Raw genomic sequence first — 15,189 nt, forward strand, 5'->3', positions numbered from 1 at the left:
GGGCCCGCTCCACACAGCGCAAACGAGGCTTTATTGGGAATTCGTATGAAACAAGTGCAAAATTTAATTTGTGCTGTTCGTATGGCACAGATGTTAAAATATCATGGCAATATCATATCCCCATTGTCACACTGATACAAAAATAATATAAAACCACCCCTGTCCACCTATTTCGGTATGAATTAGGTTCTACAACAGCAGGTAGCTGTTTGTGTGTCCTTAGAGCCAAACAGACACAGGGATCGAGGCCAAGTCTTTTTTATTCCCTGTGCAAAAGTTATTCCTCACTACAGGGGGAAAAAGGAGAAGTAACACTTCTAATCCTGCCTTCTTCCATTACATTAAATATAAATATCAGTGTGGCTTCCGAAAGGTTGAAGTAGTAACTCCAGGCAGAACCCAGAATGATCAAATAACGTTTCCAGTGCAATTTCAAATATGGCCAAAAAAGAGAACGTTGCATTGGTGTGTATAAATTTACACTTCATAATCATCCTGGAATACATAATGAAAACAGACACTACTTCTGTTGCACTGTTGAATGGTTCCCAAAGTGCACAGGATGCAGCTGGGTTAAGTATGGGATTAGTTATGAATGTTTAATATAATGAAAAGTCTTTCAGATAACTTAAAAGTAACCATTCAAGAAAACAAAGACTCAAAAAAAAAAAAAGCCTACATGGGTTTCAGGACAAGCAGTAACAACTTTCTTTTTTTTTAAGAATAAAATTAATTTACAACATTAGTTTATCAAGAAAAATGTACATTTTATATCTATATATTTTACAAGATGCTCCAGATCTGCTATGCTTTTCTATGGGAGGTATGTTTTACAGAATTATTTGGCTGCATTATAAGGCAATCAGTGAAAACCACTTGGTTCCACAAGAAACCATTCACAGGCAAGATCCAATCACGCAGTTATTTGCAGACAATTCCAAACATTTCTGCTGACAGCAGCCAAACTATAATGCACCATCTTTATTAAAATGTAAAGAAATGTGCTTAAAAGAGAAAGGCGTAAACTTGTATCCTCCACCGGAGTAGAATTTGTTCTGAAATTCCACCCTGAAATGAGACAAGAAAACAGAATCTGTACATGAATTCTAAATGAGTTGTCAAGGGACAGAACTGTGCAACACAAGAGGCTGAACAAAACCAACTCTAATCCTCTCATTTGTTTTCTGTGCAAGTATTTTAACCTTCCCATCGCAGTCCCAGGCTAACTACACATTTCTCAGACACCTGAACGCACTAGACTGGGCTGTAATGGCTCATTTCTTACTTCTGGCTTACTAGTTTGTTTCTGAGTGAGTTGTAGTTAATTCTTTTGTAAACATGCAATATCATGAGGACAATCTGTTATGCACATAGCTCTGCCTCCTGTCTTTGGACAATATACGCCTTAGTTTAAACTGTAAATTTCATCAGGTGTCAAACTAAACATGCTCTGAATCCACTCCAAAGTGCAGAGCTTGTGATATTAAGACTAAGAAAAGATTAAAATGTTTACAGGTTGGCAGCCCCACTCACTAATATAAATGTTCTGTTGAACCAAATAAATGAATAGACTGAAACCCTACAGTGAGACAATCAGACTGAAATTAAAAATGCTTATCCAAGGTACTAATAGTCTACATTATGAAAAGCTGCAATACCACAAATCAAACATACTTGTATTTTATGGATATGGTTGAAGTTAAAATGCATCATAAGCCAATGTAATATTTGAATCTATTGAAAATATTCCAGAGGAACAGTCAAATTCAACTAACAAGCCATTTATTTAATATGCTTTAATAAATCTACCACGGCAGCAATGAGAGTGTTGAATTTTACACTTCCCCGTTTTAATAAGACACCCAAAGTTTTGACACAAAAATTCCTTTTACACAAGACCGTATATGCTGGAGTGGTATATAGAAAAAAATGAACATACCAATGAAGTCGTATAGCATGGAGAAAAGCAGAAAGTCCCTCCATGACCAGCAGAATAAAAACTGTCAGCACAGCAAAGAATGCCAGAACAGGGATTAGCAGCAAGACACCGTACTTCGTATCCACACGGAGACCCACTCTCATCACCATCTGCCACAGAACTTCTGATAATTCTAACAAAAACCAAAAAGTTTTCTTAATTAATGTTGATACTGAGGACATTCACCCACTGAGCCACTCTGACCTGTTCTTTTTAGTTTAACCAATATATCCAATATTATCCACTGCTGAACAAGGGAAATATAAGCAATCCCCCACTCCAGAGAGCTGCCCCCATCCCCTCAAATGTTTGAAGATACATCTCAGTGTCAAAATCAGATCTACTGAGAGCAATATTTTACATAAAGTCACAATTTTAGTTTGGAGGCTTCCACAGATCATGATTACTTTAAATAGGGATTTTTTTTAAATGAAGAAAAAGTGTATTTCATAGTAGCATCACTTGAACAGGCCCTCCTCCCTCTAACAGCATTAAAAATACAGATGTCGGAAAAAACCCCCAAAAATATCAAAAAACCCACCCCCACTTACGTGCATGGGCAAGACTTAATGCCCAGAGTCTCAGGTATGAGGCTGTGTTGGAGATGCATCCCAGACAGTATTCAATGGTATGAATTGCTTGATTCATAAAAACATCTGCAAAATTCAGCTAAAAAATAAAAATATATTTGTATCAATTTTAACAACACAGAGAACAAAACATGAGAGAACAAAAACATTCAGCTGCAAATCTTAATCACATGGGAGAAAAATTCCATTGAAAGATCATAAATTGATTTCATAGCAAGTAAAAAAAGCGTGCCATGTAGAAGATCTTTACTGCAGAGGTAACATTAAAAAAAAAAAATCAGATGCTACAGCAATAATCCTCATCACAAGATGTAATCTGCAGACATAGAAAGACTTTTGTCCAGATGAAAAGCCAAGATTAATTAACAGGAAGCTGGGCAGTCATCACCTTGCCTCAACTTCAAGAATCCATAAAACCTGATAAACCCCGGGATTTTTATCCCACTCTTCAATTTAAGAAAACCTGTACTCTTAGATGCAGTCTTATTTGCAAATAAAACACTCTATCTGTTCTCTGCTACAGACAGGTTGTGGTTTACTGTAGCAGTCTGAAAATACCAAGAAATAATTATAAAATTGCAAGAAATATAAGTAAACTGCATTTGGGCATCAAAGTCTTTGTAAAGGCTCAGCTGAGTTTCTTCAAAACTTCTCAGCATACAGTGTACAGGTTGTCTATTGACTTCCCACTTCTAATTTGCTTTTAAGGACATACAAACTAGAGATTAAGTAAAAACATTCATTACCTCTTCTGCATCCCCCTCTCTGTGCCCACTGTCTAAATGACTGCTGCCTTCTTCGACATCATGACATGACAGGAGGCAAAGTTCTTCTTCACTTTCTTTCCGGATAAGCTTGTAGCCATTCTGGAAAATGGAAATGTATTGTCTCTTCAAGCAGGATGCCACTGTCGTTTTTTAAATTTACTTAGACACAGGCAAAGGCAAAAGGATTTAGAGGAACAAAGTACTATTATGTATTTCAGTCCAAAACGTTCCCAACTGAGCACAAACTGCAGTGATAGGACAAGGAGTAGTGGGTTCAAACTGAAAGAGGGGACATTTAGGTTAAATATACAGAAGAATTTCTTTCCTGTGATGGTGGTGAGGCCCTGGCACAGGTTCCCAGAGAAACTGTGGCTGCCCCATCCCTGGAAGTGTCCAAGGCCAGGCTGGACAGGGCTTGGAGCAATGTGGGATAGTGGAAGGTGTCCCTGCCCATGGCAGGGGGTGGGACTGGATAATCTTTAAGTTCCCTTCCAACCCAACCCAATCTATGAAATATCCAGTAAGGACATTTCTATGTGCAATACAACACCAGCTGAATTCTCCTACACTGAGGAAATGTGTGAGTGTCTTTCAGGACTTACCCTGTACATTCTTATGCCTCGGCCTCCGCTGTGCAACCAATATAAATAAAGTGGTTTACCAAGAAGCATAACAGGAACACAAAGAAAAGCAACACTAAGTAAAAACTTCTGCAGAGGAATCTGTTTGAGAGGGAGGGAAAAATCAGATTAGATCACAAAATCCAAAGTAGGAAAAGCTTTTCCTTTAAAGCTTTATCTGCATAGGGAACACAGGATATCCAAAAACATGGAAGAACATTACTCACCTGGCCACTGAAGAAGCTCTTTGTTTCACCACTAGGAAACAGGAACATGTTAATAAATTGAATCAGAATACTTGGGGCAGATGTTGAGTCCTCTGCAGAATATGCCAACCATTTAAAGAAGATCATAAACACCAGGTAGCCAAATATGCACAACATGAACAAAAGTTCAGGAATAAAAACCAAATAAATATTATACGTCTTCTTGAAATGCCTAAAAGATAGAAATGAGGGGAAAATTATAAATAAGTTTCACAAAGAAAGACCAACATGCCCCAAATATGATTTCAATAAAACAAAGCACTTTTAAACAGGAAGACTGACATTACAGTCCAGAGCTGATTATTCAGTGAAATTTTAATCAGGTATTTCAGTGGAAGTAAAGACTGTAAGAGGCACGTATCTCTATTTACCAACAAGTGAAATAAAGTCTAGTACTAATTTGTCTTGAGATTTTTTGGCATAATACTGAACCATCACCTTACATATGTGAAGGAAGATGTCTCAATTATTGTCTTTTTTTTAAGAACAGTTTTCACAATTAGTATTATTCTGTTTTCAAAAAATAATTCCAGTTTCTCTTGCAAGATTAATTTTTTATAATTCAAGACTTGACAAAAAATACAATGTTAGTAATATTTTAACTTCTTGTACTTACAAGTGGTTAAACAGCCCCAATATAACTCCAAACGTCATGTGAGTCACTCCAAAGATCACAGACATTTTCATTTTGAATGAATTTAAAAAAGTGAGACGGTTGCTCGCCAAATTCCATATCTGAAGAACAAAACACCAAACCAGCATTAAAGAACACCATAACAGAAGGAATAAACCACTATCCTTTTTCTACTGGAAACCAGAATTCTACCTCAAATGGGGGTCACAACTGAAGTTTGAATTTTGTGAAAATAGTTCAATCTTTGACTTGTCAGAAGAAAAGGTCTTGTTGAATGGAGTATGCAAACAGAAATGTATTTTTTCATCCTAAGATTTATATTACTTATACACATATCAACATCTAATATACAGACTGATCATCACAAGTGGATAACTAAAAAGTAAAACTAACCGGATCAATTCCAAAGGGATAAGCTCCATTATAGACACCAGAAACATTTGGATCCAATGCTAAATACTGATTAGACTTCAGATCCTCAAGGCTGCAGAGAAAAAAAACCACATTCAGATTTGACACTTTAAACACATTGGTAACATATACTTCCAGCTCTGCAGGATGCTGCTCCTGGTTTCCTTGACCTGACTCACTCGCTGTCACTGAGTAAAAGGATTTCTAAGCACAAAGTTCCTGACTAATACAAACAATACAAAAAACTCACCTAGAACCTCACAGTCTAAGCTTAAGTCACACTGTCTTTCAAAAGAAAGTTTATAGATTTTATTCCACATTCCCCTAGAACTGGAAGTTTCATTTTAAAAGTTCACAATTTGCTTTTGTATAAAATGCAGTATCAAAAACCCAAAGAATAATTGCTACCTTTTCTGTTTTTACATTTGGGGAAGTTTCCACTTTATTTTCATATAGGTTTTCATTATGACAGCACATACAACCCGTTCACACTTTAACCAAAGCCAGTGGTCTTGGCTGTTTTAAGCCACATCCTGTTTTGTAAGGCACCATGAGATGCAAGCTGCAAACATTTAAATACCAAAAGGGCCATGACACCTCAAATTAATGAGGTTATCCCACCCTGAAAAAAAGTTGATTTGACAATTCACATAGACTTTTTTTTTTTTTACTATCAAGAAAAGCTGTGCAGAGACTAATTATTGCCAGGTAGTTAATTTACTTCATTAATAGCTAATTTCTTTTAGTAGAGGCTTATGTTGCTCAGTTATTAATTTCAGAAGCATGACCTAGGACAATTACTCCAAAACTAGACCTGCTTTTTCTATTCCTCTGAAAATCTTTATGTATACATACACACACACACACACCTGGAAAATGTATTAAATGGAGACAAACTAAAACATCAATGTAAAGACAAACCACAATAGGATAGTTAAAACATGTGAACAAAAGGGTTAAACTGCTGCAGGAAATACACCTCTGGTTTAATGGTATAGCAAAAATGCTACTCACCGCCAAACCTTCTGTTCAAACATTGCTGAAACATTCCATCCAGATCCAAATATATTTATTGACTTTGAAAAACAGTCATTATAGATCAATCCAGTGTATATAGAAAACAGCCCCATTAACAATATCACATATCGGCCTTCATATAACATTTTCATTATCTGTAAGTATTGGAAAAAAAGAAAAAAAAGAGAATATCATCTGTTATGTGAGCAATTGTTAGCTACATGTGTCTAAGAGAAAAACATTTTTTGGCACACAAAGACTTCTAAAAACTAAAATTTTTTCGTGAACAGTTGTTAAGGAATATGAGCTCCCTTGACACACACTGAGACTTTTCTCATTGGCATCCTCTTTTAAAGCCATTTCCTTCCTGGGACTACTTTACAAGAAATTACACATTTGCAGCCATTCTCAATTGAACATAATCCTAATGAGAGATGCAGGTGTTCCTGCATTCCAACCTGTATGATTAAAAATTAGCTAAAATGAAGTTTAATAAATTTCAAACTACAACTCTTTCTAGCAACAATAAAAGATGGAATTTGAAAAATTGTTTTCTCCTTATATTGTCACTGTAACTACATTCTGGTAAAACACATCACCGAGAAGTACCATCTACCCCTGGTAGAAGGAAAGACAAGCTTAAAAGTACCAAATTTTGTTTGTCTTTCATTACAACTTGATTATTTCTGCTCTTTCAAGGAAAGTGAATAGTTTTAAGGTATTACATAAATCTCAAGGATAATGGAGGCTTTAAACACACAAAATCATAAAAGAATGAAAAAACCTAATTAAATACATATGCAAACAACAGTACTTTTCAAAAACACAGTGACTATTCAAGTGACCTGGATAAATGGGATGTAAATAATTTTTAATTCCTCTTACCTCATCCTGTGCTCTTTTTAACCTAGGGTGGTTTTCATACAGTATTGTCAGGAGTGCAAATATAAACATGAGCAGCCCATGTCCAAAATCTCCAAACATAACCGCAAACAAGAAGGGGAAAGTGATGATGGTATAGAGAGCTGCAAGGGCAACACAACAGATTTCAGGCACAGCACAACAGATGATGTTCTGTCTGCATTATCCCCAAGCAATTCCACACTTAAATTTCTCAAAGTTTTTACATTTGAAAGACATTTCATCCCCTACTAATAGACCTTTTCCCCCACACTGTAGATTTAACTCAGTTTAAAACTTGTTTATTGTGTATCCATTAGTAATGACAATTTCACAGTTGAGCAGCATCTGACAATTCGGAGGATAGTAATATGAGGCCAGGAAATAAAACCCAAACAGTTCTTCCTCTGTGGGTATCTCAGGTCCGTATCATAAGGTACATCCTCCTGTGCAGAATGACACAGTCACAGCTACAAATATATATTAAAGTGAGCTATACAACAAGCTGAATTTTTCTAGTGATGAGCTCCACACTTTAGTAAGGTCAATAACCATTAGCAGATGGGGTTTTTTTCCCCTAAATATTTTCCTTACCCAAAGTAAAACACATAAAAGAAATATTATACAGTTATTACCACTACCTTTAATGCTAAAATAACTCAGCAAAACCAAATCCCATCTTGCTGCTTGGAGCATTTTTTGTGCTTTTCATGAGCTACTCAAATTTTAAAACAGCTACAAGCAAACAGAATAACTGTCACCATTTGGCCTTTGCCAGTGTCCAATTCAGCAAGGTATTAATGCAAGCAGCCAATGACAGCACAACTCAGAGTTCAGCGTTCAGAAGGACCAACCTGGATTAACTTCCCCATAGCTTCCAACTCCGTAAGCATCAACAATGTTCTGGAACCCTGAGGTGAATTTATTGGTACGTATCAAAGTTGGAGGAGATTGTGTTGTGGGGATGGTGTTCATGAATGAAGAAATTGTAGCTCCACTCTTCCTCTAAGTGCAGATAGAAGATAGATTTGTGTAAGATCTCCATTAATCTAATTGAAGGGAAACCAACACAAGGGAACTGGCACCTTCTGCATGACTGCAGTTAGCACTGTGGGCCCAGCTGGACTCAGGTCCAACATAGAAATTATTCAAGAAAAAAAACCCCACACAACACTAAATAAAGGCTCTTCTTATAAAAAATTGTTTTATATAGAGACCCACATCTGTCTGTGCCTACTTTTAGTCTATTTTTAATAATTATTTTCTTTCCTTATCTGTATAGTTAGTTCAAAAGCTTTAACATCAGTGAGCATTCGGGTGACTTACTGAGCCTTCCTCCAATGCATGGCGCAAATTCTGGAGATCAGCCACTGGACACCAAACCTCAGCAATTAAACATTTATTTGTGACATCAAAACTACACAGGTTGAGGACATGGTAAATGGCTTTCATCTTCTTCACTTGGATAACCCAAGTATAGATGGATTCCGATGCTTTATACAAGACCTGGCGCAGGTACTCCTCAGTTTTATTCAGCACCTTTGTTTGAAAAAAAACAAAGATTTCCCTGAGAATGTGACAGTGGTTATGTTGACCACAGCAAGAGCACCTTATATGTGTCCAGTACTGGACCATGTTTTTAGGAGGGCAAGCAAACCTCTGCTGAAAACAGAAGGCAATGCCAAGTGCTGTGAGCTTTACCAGATACATGCAACACAAGACCAGGGACACGATTTACTGTCATATTCAGCTCTGAAGCTGTATGTATGTTAGAAATATGTATTTAACAGTGATTCATCAAATGATTTCCTATAGTGCAACAGCTCCAGCAAAAGGAAATCTGTTCTTCACTCACAGTTTCAAGATCCTGAATACGAACATTGAGTCCTTCGACCACTGCCTGGCGCTCCTCAGTGGTGTCTGGGTAGGGATAGACATGACAGCGATAGCTGCAGGAACACAGGTTTGTGTTAAAAAACCAAACTAAGCCAAACACATCACTCAAGCCCCTGCCACAGTCAAATCTGCAACACACCATTTAATAACCACAGAACAGATCAACTCAGAGGCAGAATTTTGCCTGTACTTAGTAAGGACTGCAAGTAAAACGACTAATATATTTATTTGTACACTGCATAATTATAGAGCGGGATGCAACAAGAGGAGAAGCAAATTTAACTTCAAAAACCTTGTCTAAAAATCAACACTTATAAGAAAGGGATGCAGGGGAAAAACAACTAGAAAATAACCCAGGTATAAAGAAATTCCATATATTAGTATTACTTCTTACCAGTCACAAATCTTCTTAACTTTTTGGCCAATTTGTTCCCCCCAGTAGGACACTAAAAAAACAGCCCACTTTGTGGTTTCACCCTAAAGAACCATAAAAAGTAAACCTGATGAAGTTTGTTTTAACCAGCAACTCCACTGTGACATAATTATAGCACAAAATAATAAAGCTGAACAATTAGAAAAAGCTGTCTTAGAAGCATTAACCTTTTGTCACTTTAGTGAAGATTAAACAATAAAATTCAAGTGTTAATATCTCTTTTTTTTTTGTGAGAAAACCAGAGAAAGTTTCCAGGGAAAAATCAAAGAAACATTTTATTTTACTGTCTCAGAATTCTTAGTAAGAAAAGAGTCAGAGTCTTAAAAGAAGATAACAAATTAGAATCCAAGCAAAAAAAAAAAAAAAAGTGACAGAAAACTAGCTGTACTTGACTCTTTCTTAACTACTGAATGAACAAATGAAATGGCTATGAAAAGGCAATGCACTGCACAGACCTAGTTAATAAATATCCAAGCAGCCACTTATGCCACGTATTTTGATCAAGGTGGCCAATCATAAAGTTATTCCTATTCCACAATAAAGTTCTGCACTCCACAACAAATTAATTGCCGCTTCTATAACCTTGAATTTTAAAGTTTTACAAATTCCAGTACTTCAAAATAGTTTTTTCTCCAAGGACACTGGGAAATAATTTCCATTTACTGCTGGCAGACCTAAGCAGCAATTCTTTCAAATTACATGAAAAATACAAACAAAATAAACTGATCATTACAATGTTTACTCACTGTATCTGGATCTTCCAGAGCCTTATCCAACTCTGCATAGGTAAGAAAGGGATAGCCTTTACAGACTCTCCACAGCATTTTTTCAAATGCTTCAATTTTTGCTATGTGAACTAACCCAGATATGAATCTATGGAAAAGGAAAAAGTGAAATATCAGATAAAATCCGCAAGAAAAAAAAAATTGAAATTCAGAGTACATCATCACAATAATTTAATATCTGCCATGGCTAAGAAAGGAAGAATCACCCTGAACAGGAAGTAATTGGTATAGAAAATACCAGTTGGTATATAAAATTTTTACCAGCAAAATAAACAGACTGCAGACGTGAGCACACATCTAACTGGTTATTTCTGGGATAGTGAGATTATTTATTTTTCCTTGGCAAGATACCCTCTCATAACAATGACATAGACAACAGTATCCATTCAGCATTTAAAAGGCAACACGATTAATGTTACATTTACAACTGACCCTTCTAGGTGATTAAAACACTGTGTGTTTATCACAGAAAAAGTTTTTAAATAGTAGAAGGAAGTACTGATTTAGATTTTCCTTTACACATGTACTTGGTTTGATGAAAGCCTTGTGATAGCTTTTTTGGGTGGTGTCCTACTTATTTCTTCAAATAACCTTGTTTTGTTACAAAGGTATATTGGGGCCAGACTCCTGTCCTGTCTAAAACTGTTTGGCACATCTGAAATCACTAGAGAGCATCTTTTAAAATAACAACCCATTTTTTACAGCCCCTCATCAAGCACTTTTGAAACAGCACATGCCATACCCACCCCAGCGAGGCACTCAGTCTGTGTGTGCGGTTGAAATCCACCAATGGCTCATTTTCCACAGATGGGAATTCATCAAAATTTGCAGGTAAATGGGATTCATACTAGCAAATAAAAAGAAAGAACATTCATAGCTTTCAGGGAAAAAAAAAAAAACCACCTCATTCCAATATTATTCTAAAGAAGTAAAGGTAATTAGGTAAATTGCTTAATTAAAAATATAAAACTCGTTTCAGTGTTCAATTCAGGCAACAGAGAGATCCTGGGATCTCAAGTGCACTGCTCTTAGCAATTATAATCAGTGCTGCAAGATTACACTATAAATTTCTTAGCACAATTTATGCACCAAAATAACACAACTTCACCTTTATTTTCAAGCAATTCTACAGGGAGAATCACAAAGATCCTTCATATTCATGGCTGCATTTTGCCACATATCTGAGCACAGCCTGGCACAAACAATAATGAACAATGTTCAGGGCTGCATAGCCTGACACCAACTCATGCACTGAACTACAACAACGTGTAACAAAAATGCCACACAACAACAATCTCTGTCAAACACCCCAAGCAGTACCTCAGGTGTTCTCCTGACAAAATTCTGTGTGATCTGTAACATGTACTTGTATTCTGTCAGTTCAAGCAGGTTTTTCCTCAATTTTTCTTTGTTTTTAGTTACTTCCCTCAATTCTGTCTCCAGCTTCTGCAGCTGTTCCTAAGACACAGAGTAAAGGAAAGACACAGAATCAGTTACAGGATTTTGGAAAACAGAGTAGGATTCACTTTCAGCACATATTAATTTGACACAGTGATAGGAGTTTCCCATTTCTTAATTAACCAAAGCTCCACACGTTTTATCCCTCAGTCTGCCAAAGACTGCTTTGTATTGAGTACACTTGATCCTCCACTGGCATCTGTTCAGTCTGCTGTTCTGCCCTTAATTTGTGCCAAAATAATGCAGACCTGGAATTAGAACTGCAGATAGCACAGGGTGGAAGATACCCATTTATTCTTTTAATAGAATTACAACAAAGCAGAATGTTATTCAAAATTATATCCCCCAAAAAACACCCCAATAACTTTAGTCATAAGTAATAAGATAGCAAGTCATTAAGCTTGAAATTAAGTTGCAAGACTTTGGCATCTGTTTCGTGGAAGTTACCTGGATTTCTAAAATGTGTTTCAGCAAGGGGGCAGGAGGAGCAACATCTCCTTCAGGAAGTGGAATATCAGCTTTTTTAATTTCTTGTACTAAATACCCTGGAGTGAGAAGAAAAACAATCAGAAAGGAAAGTGCATTGCCTTACACTTCCTAGAGTGCTGCATAGTTGACCTTCAGCAGTTCTTGATGGTGCTGATCACACTGCAGCATTAGGCCCTGGTTATTTTATTCATTCATTTTAACAACAGTGCACACACAGAAGTCTTCAAAAACAAAGAACTTAAAGAGTGGGGGAATAAAACACTCACTCTTCCTGCCTTGGAAGTCTGCAGAAGTAAGCAAACTTCAGAGGCTTCTCTTTCCCAACTAGTATTTTCTAAGAGGCTTTTAACGTTTCACAGAACCTCTTTGTTGCTGCACGATATAATTTTCTGCTAATCATGCAATTGTGTCACTTTCTGCCAGAAAGAGACCTGCTGCTCACTGACCCATGTTTGGAATAGAAAGTGTTCAAATAAAGCGGCTTAAGCAACCTTGACAACAAATGCAACTCACACTGGGCAGGGAGATTGCCAAAATAGCTGCTGGGATGGTTTGGCATGACCAGCACATGCCTCTGGTGAGAGATTCCAATGAAAGGAATCCTTCAATTGTAATTTTGCCTCAGGATACACTGAAGAAATCTGCATCTTGGCTGTAATGCTCTGCATACCCTTCTCTATTCATTAACTACCATGAGAACACAATTATTAATAACTTGAGTTGTTTTTGATGGTGCTTGGAAAATCAACAGTATTGAGTTACACAACGTGAAAAAACAGGGAATGTCTTACAGTCAAGGAAATATCCACAGTAAAGTTTCTGTTTTCCTAGCAGAGTTTTAAGCAGTCAACACTGAAATGACCTCAACTATTTATCAGCAAAAAAATCCAAAAAACTACATGAAGACTCTACATATAAGTGTATAGATATGTATTTTTTCATAGCCATGAAAATTTTATATGCTACTGCATTCAGGTCACACAAGACTGGGAAGGTTAAAAAACCAGTGAAGCTGAAAGCTTCACAGTAGTGCCACTCCAGTAATGCCACAGGTGAGAAAAGGCAGACATGAAAATAAAGCTCACCAAGTATTCTTTCCATCTCTTCACATTTCTTCACTTCATTCACATATTTTCTCTGAAATACACTTACATTTGGGTTAAGCTGAAGGAGAAGGACAAAATGCTCATTAAGGATTTGAAATAGTAACCACCCCTAAAAAACCACAGCTGTTCCTGCAACTTCCTGGAGACAATTTGCATTAACTCTGTGCTCTAAGTGCTTTTCAGCAGAGAAGGCACAAAAACCTAAAAAGATTACAAAGTCTTCAAATAGCAGAGTTGGTTTTATTAAAGCAGAATTATTCACGCCATTGGCTAGTTTTAATCAAACAACAAAATAACATGGTTACTGGAGAACCCATTCCTAATCTTATTTCTACAGTTTTAAAATATTGTTTAACAACTTCAAATTAACAAACCTTTCTACAAATTTGTTGTGATGCATTTTCACAGAGTATTTGAAATATTAAATTTTACATATATCCCCATAATATGAGTGTGCAATACCTCTGATTACCTATCTAGCTATTCAATCAGAACCACTAATGCATTATTTCTACAGTAAATGGTGTATCAGGTAACTGGAATGACATGAAAATGTTAAACATACACTCATGTTAAACATACATTCATGTAATAAAATTTTTACAGATCTGCCTCCTCCTCCTCCCTGCCATATTTACTAGCTAGCTGTTAATTTAAGTCTTCCCAGCTTTCCCTGCAAATATTGTGCAAGCTACATTTCTAATGTATATTTGGAAGACATTCCAAAGTCTCAGTCATCAAGCAAAGACCATATAATTATGATGAGACAGTGCAAACACAAGACTAATTAATGCCCAGCCCAACTTTGTGTTAGGCAGGCAGGCAGTTTCCTCCAAAGTGAACTGCCCCTGCAGGAACAGGAACCTGGGATAAATAAACCTACAGAGCAGGTGTTGGGTCTGTCAGTGGGGTGGATGTATCACACACACTCAGACTGAAGGCAGTGTGGCTGCAGGTGGGTCAGGGGCTCTCCCCATGGGATCCTGCCGCAAATAACCCCAAATTTAAGCTACTTGTACGGCAAAGGTGGGATGCAGCCACCCCAAAGCATCCCTCCCGAGTGTCGGGCAGGCCGGGGCTCCACACTGCCTTCCTATCCCTCATCCCACCCACCTGGAGGGTGTCACCTGCTCTGCGTGACCCTGCCTTGGCAGGGGGTGGGACTGGATGATCTCCAGAGATCCCTTCCATCCCTAACAATTCTGTGATCCTGCTTTCAGGTGAATGCCGCACAGGGACGGCCCATCCACCTGCCCCTCGGAGCCGGGCAAAGACCGCAATGGAAGCAGTTTCCATCGCCCCATCGGGGCCAAACCCACACCGTGCTGCCGGCAGCCCCGGGCCGGCTCGGCCCGCAGGCTCCCCGAACCCCCCGGAGAGCCCCGGCGGTACTCACGTCTCGGAACTCGGCCAGGCCGCGCTCGCCCACCTCGCTGAGGCACTCGTAGGCCGAGCCGCTCTGCAGGAAGAGCTGCGCCAGGCACACGGGCTCGCCGCGGAACAGCGCGCCCATGGCGGCACGGCCGGGCTCGGGGGCTCAGCGCGGCGGGCGGGCGGAGCAGGGCCCGGCGGCGGCCATGGCGGGGCGGAGCGGCAGCGGCAGCGCCTTCCGGGGCGGGGAACGGGCGGGGAGCGCGGCCGCAACCGGCGCGGCTCGGGGTGCCGGGGAGCTGCCGGGAGCGCAACCGGCGCGCTGGTAGCCGTGGGATCCCCGCTAAGAGGCAGAAATGCAGGGCTGAGAGAGTATAATGGAATTACAGAAGATGCTGAGCCGGAAGGGACTGAAAGGATCAGCGAGTCACCATCCCCCGGAGCCACACCGGGTGGAATGGAATGGAC

General features: G+C 38.5%; 1 protein-coding gene across 1 annotated transcript; it reads right to left on the reverse strand.

Moving 5' to 3' along the window:
- Positions 1–12: 12 nt before the first annotated feature.
- ATP6V0A2 (ATPase H+ transporting V0 subunit a2) lies at positions 13–14,962 on the reverse strand. Its single transcript, XM_085075405.1, has 20 exons — positions 14,747–14,962; positions 13,330–13,408; positions 12,203–12,300; positions 11,618–11,755; positions 11,044–11,144; positions 10,259–10,385; positions 9,474–9,556; positions 9,039–9,132; positions 8,510–8,722; positions 8,038–8,188; positions 7,169–7,308; positions 6,281–6,438; positions 5,249–5,339; positions 4,838–4,956; positions 4,183–4,393; positions 3,938–4,057; positions 3,315–3,434; positions 2,530–2,647; positions 1,940–2,111; positions 13–1,068 (listed from the first exon to the last, which is right to left on the reverse strand). The coding sequence occupies exons 1-20, from the start codon at positions 14,861–14,863 to the stop codon at positions 966–968; spliced, it is 2,553 nt and encodes an 850-aa protein (XP_084931531.1). The 5' UTR covers positions 14,864–14,962; the 3' UTR covers positions 13–965.
- Positions 14,963–15,189: the final 227 nt, after the last annotated feature.

The sequence above is a fragment of the Lichenostomus cassidix genome, chromosome 15, assembly GCF_008360975.1.
Source record: "Lichenostomus cassidix isolate B80296 chromosome 15, HeHo_3.0, whole genome shotgun sequence".
In the NCBI taxonomy this organism is placed as follows: domain Eukaryota; kingdom Metazoa; phylum Chordata; class Aves; order Passeriformes; family Meliphagidae; genus Lichenostomus; species Lichenostomus cassidix.

Bases quoted from the DNA above. Each gene is read 5' to 3' on its own strand.
- ATP6V0A2 (XM_085075405.1), bottom strand. From the start codon at position 14,863: ATGGGCGCGCTGTTCCGCGGCGAGCCCGTGTGCCTGGCGCAGCTCTTC. The intron at 10,386-11,043 runs GTGGGTATGGCA...CCTTTTCCATAG, and splicing joins AGACTGAGTGCCTCGCTGGG to ATTCATATCTGGGTTAGTTC. The intron at 3,435-3,937 runs GTAAGTCCTGAA...TCCATTTTCCAG, and splicing joins GAGGCATAAGAATGTACAGG to AATGGCTACAAGCTTATCCG.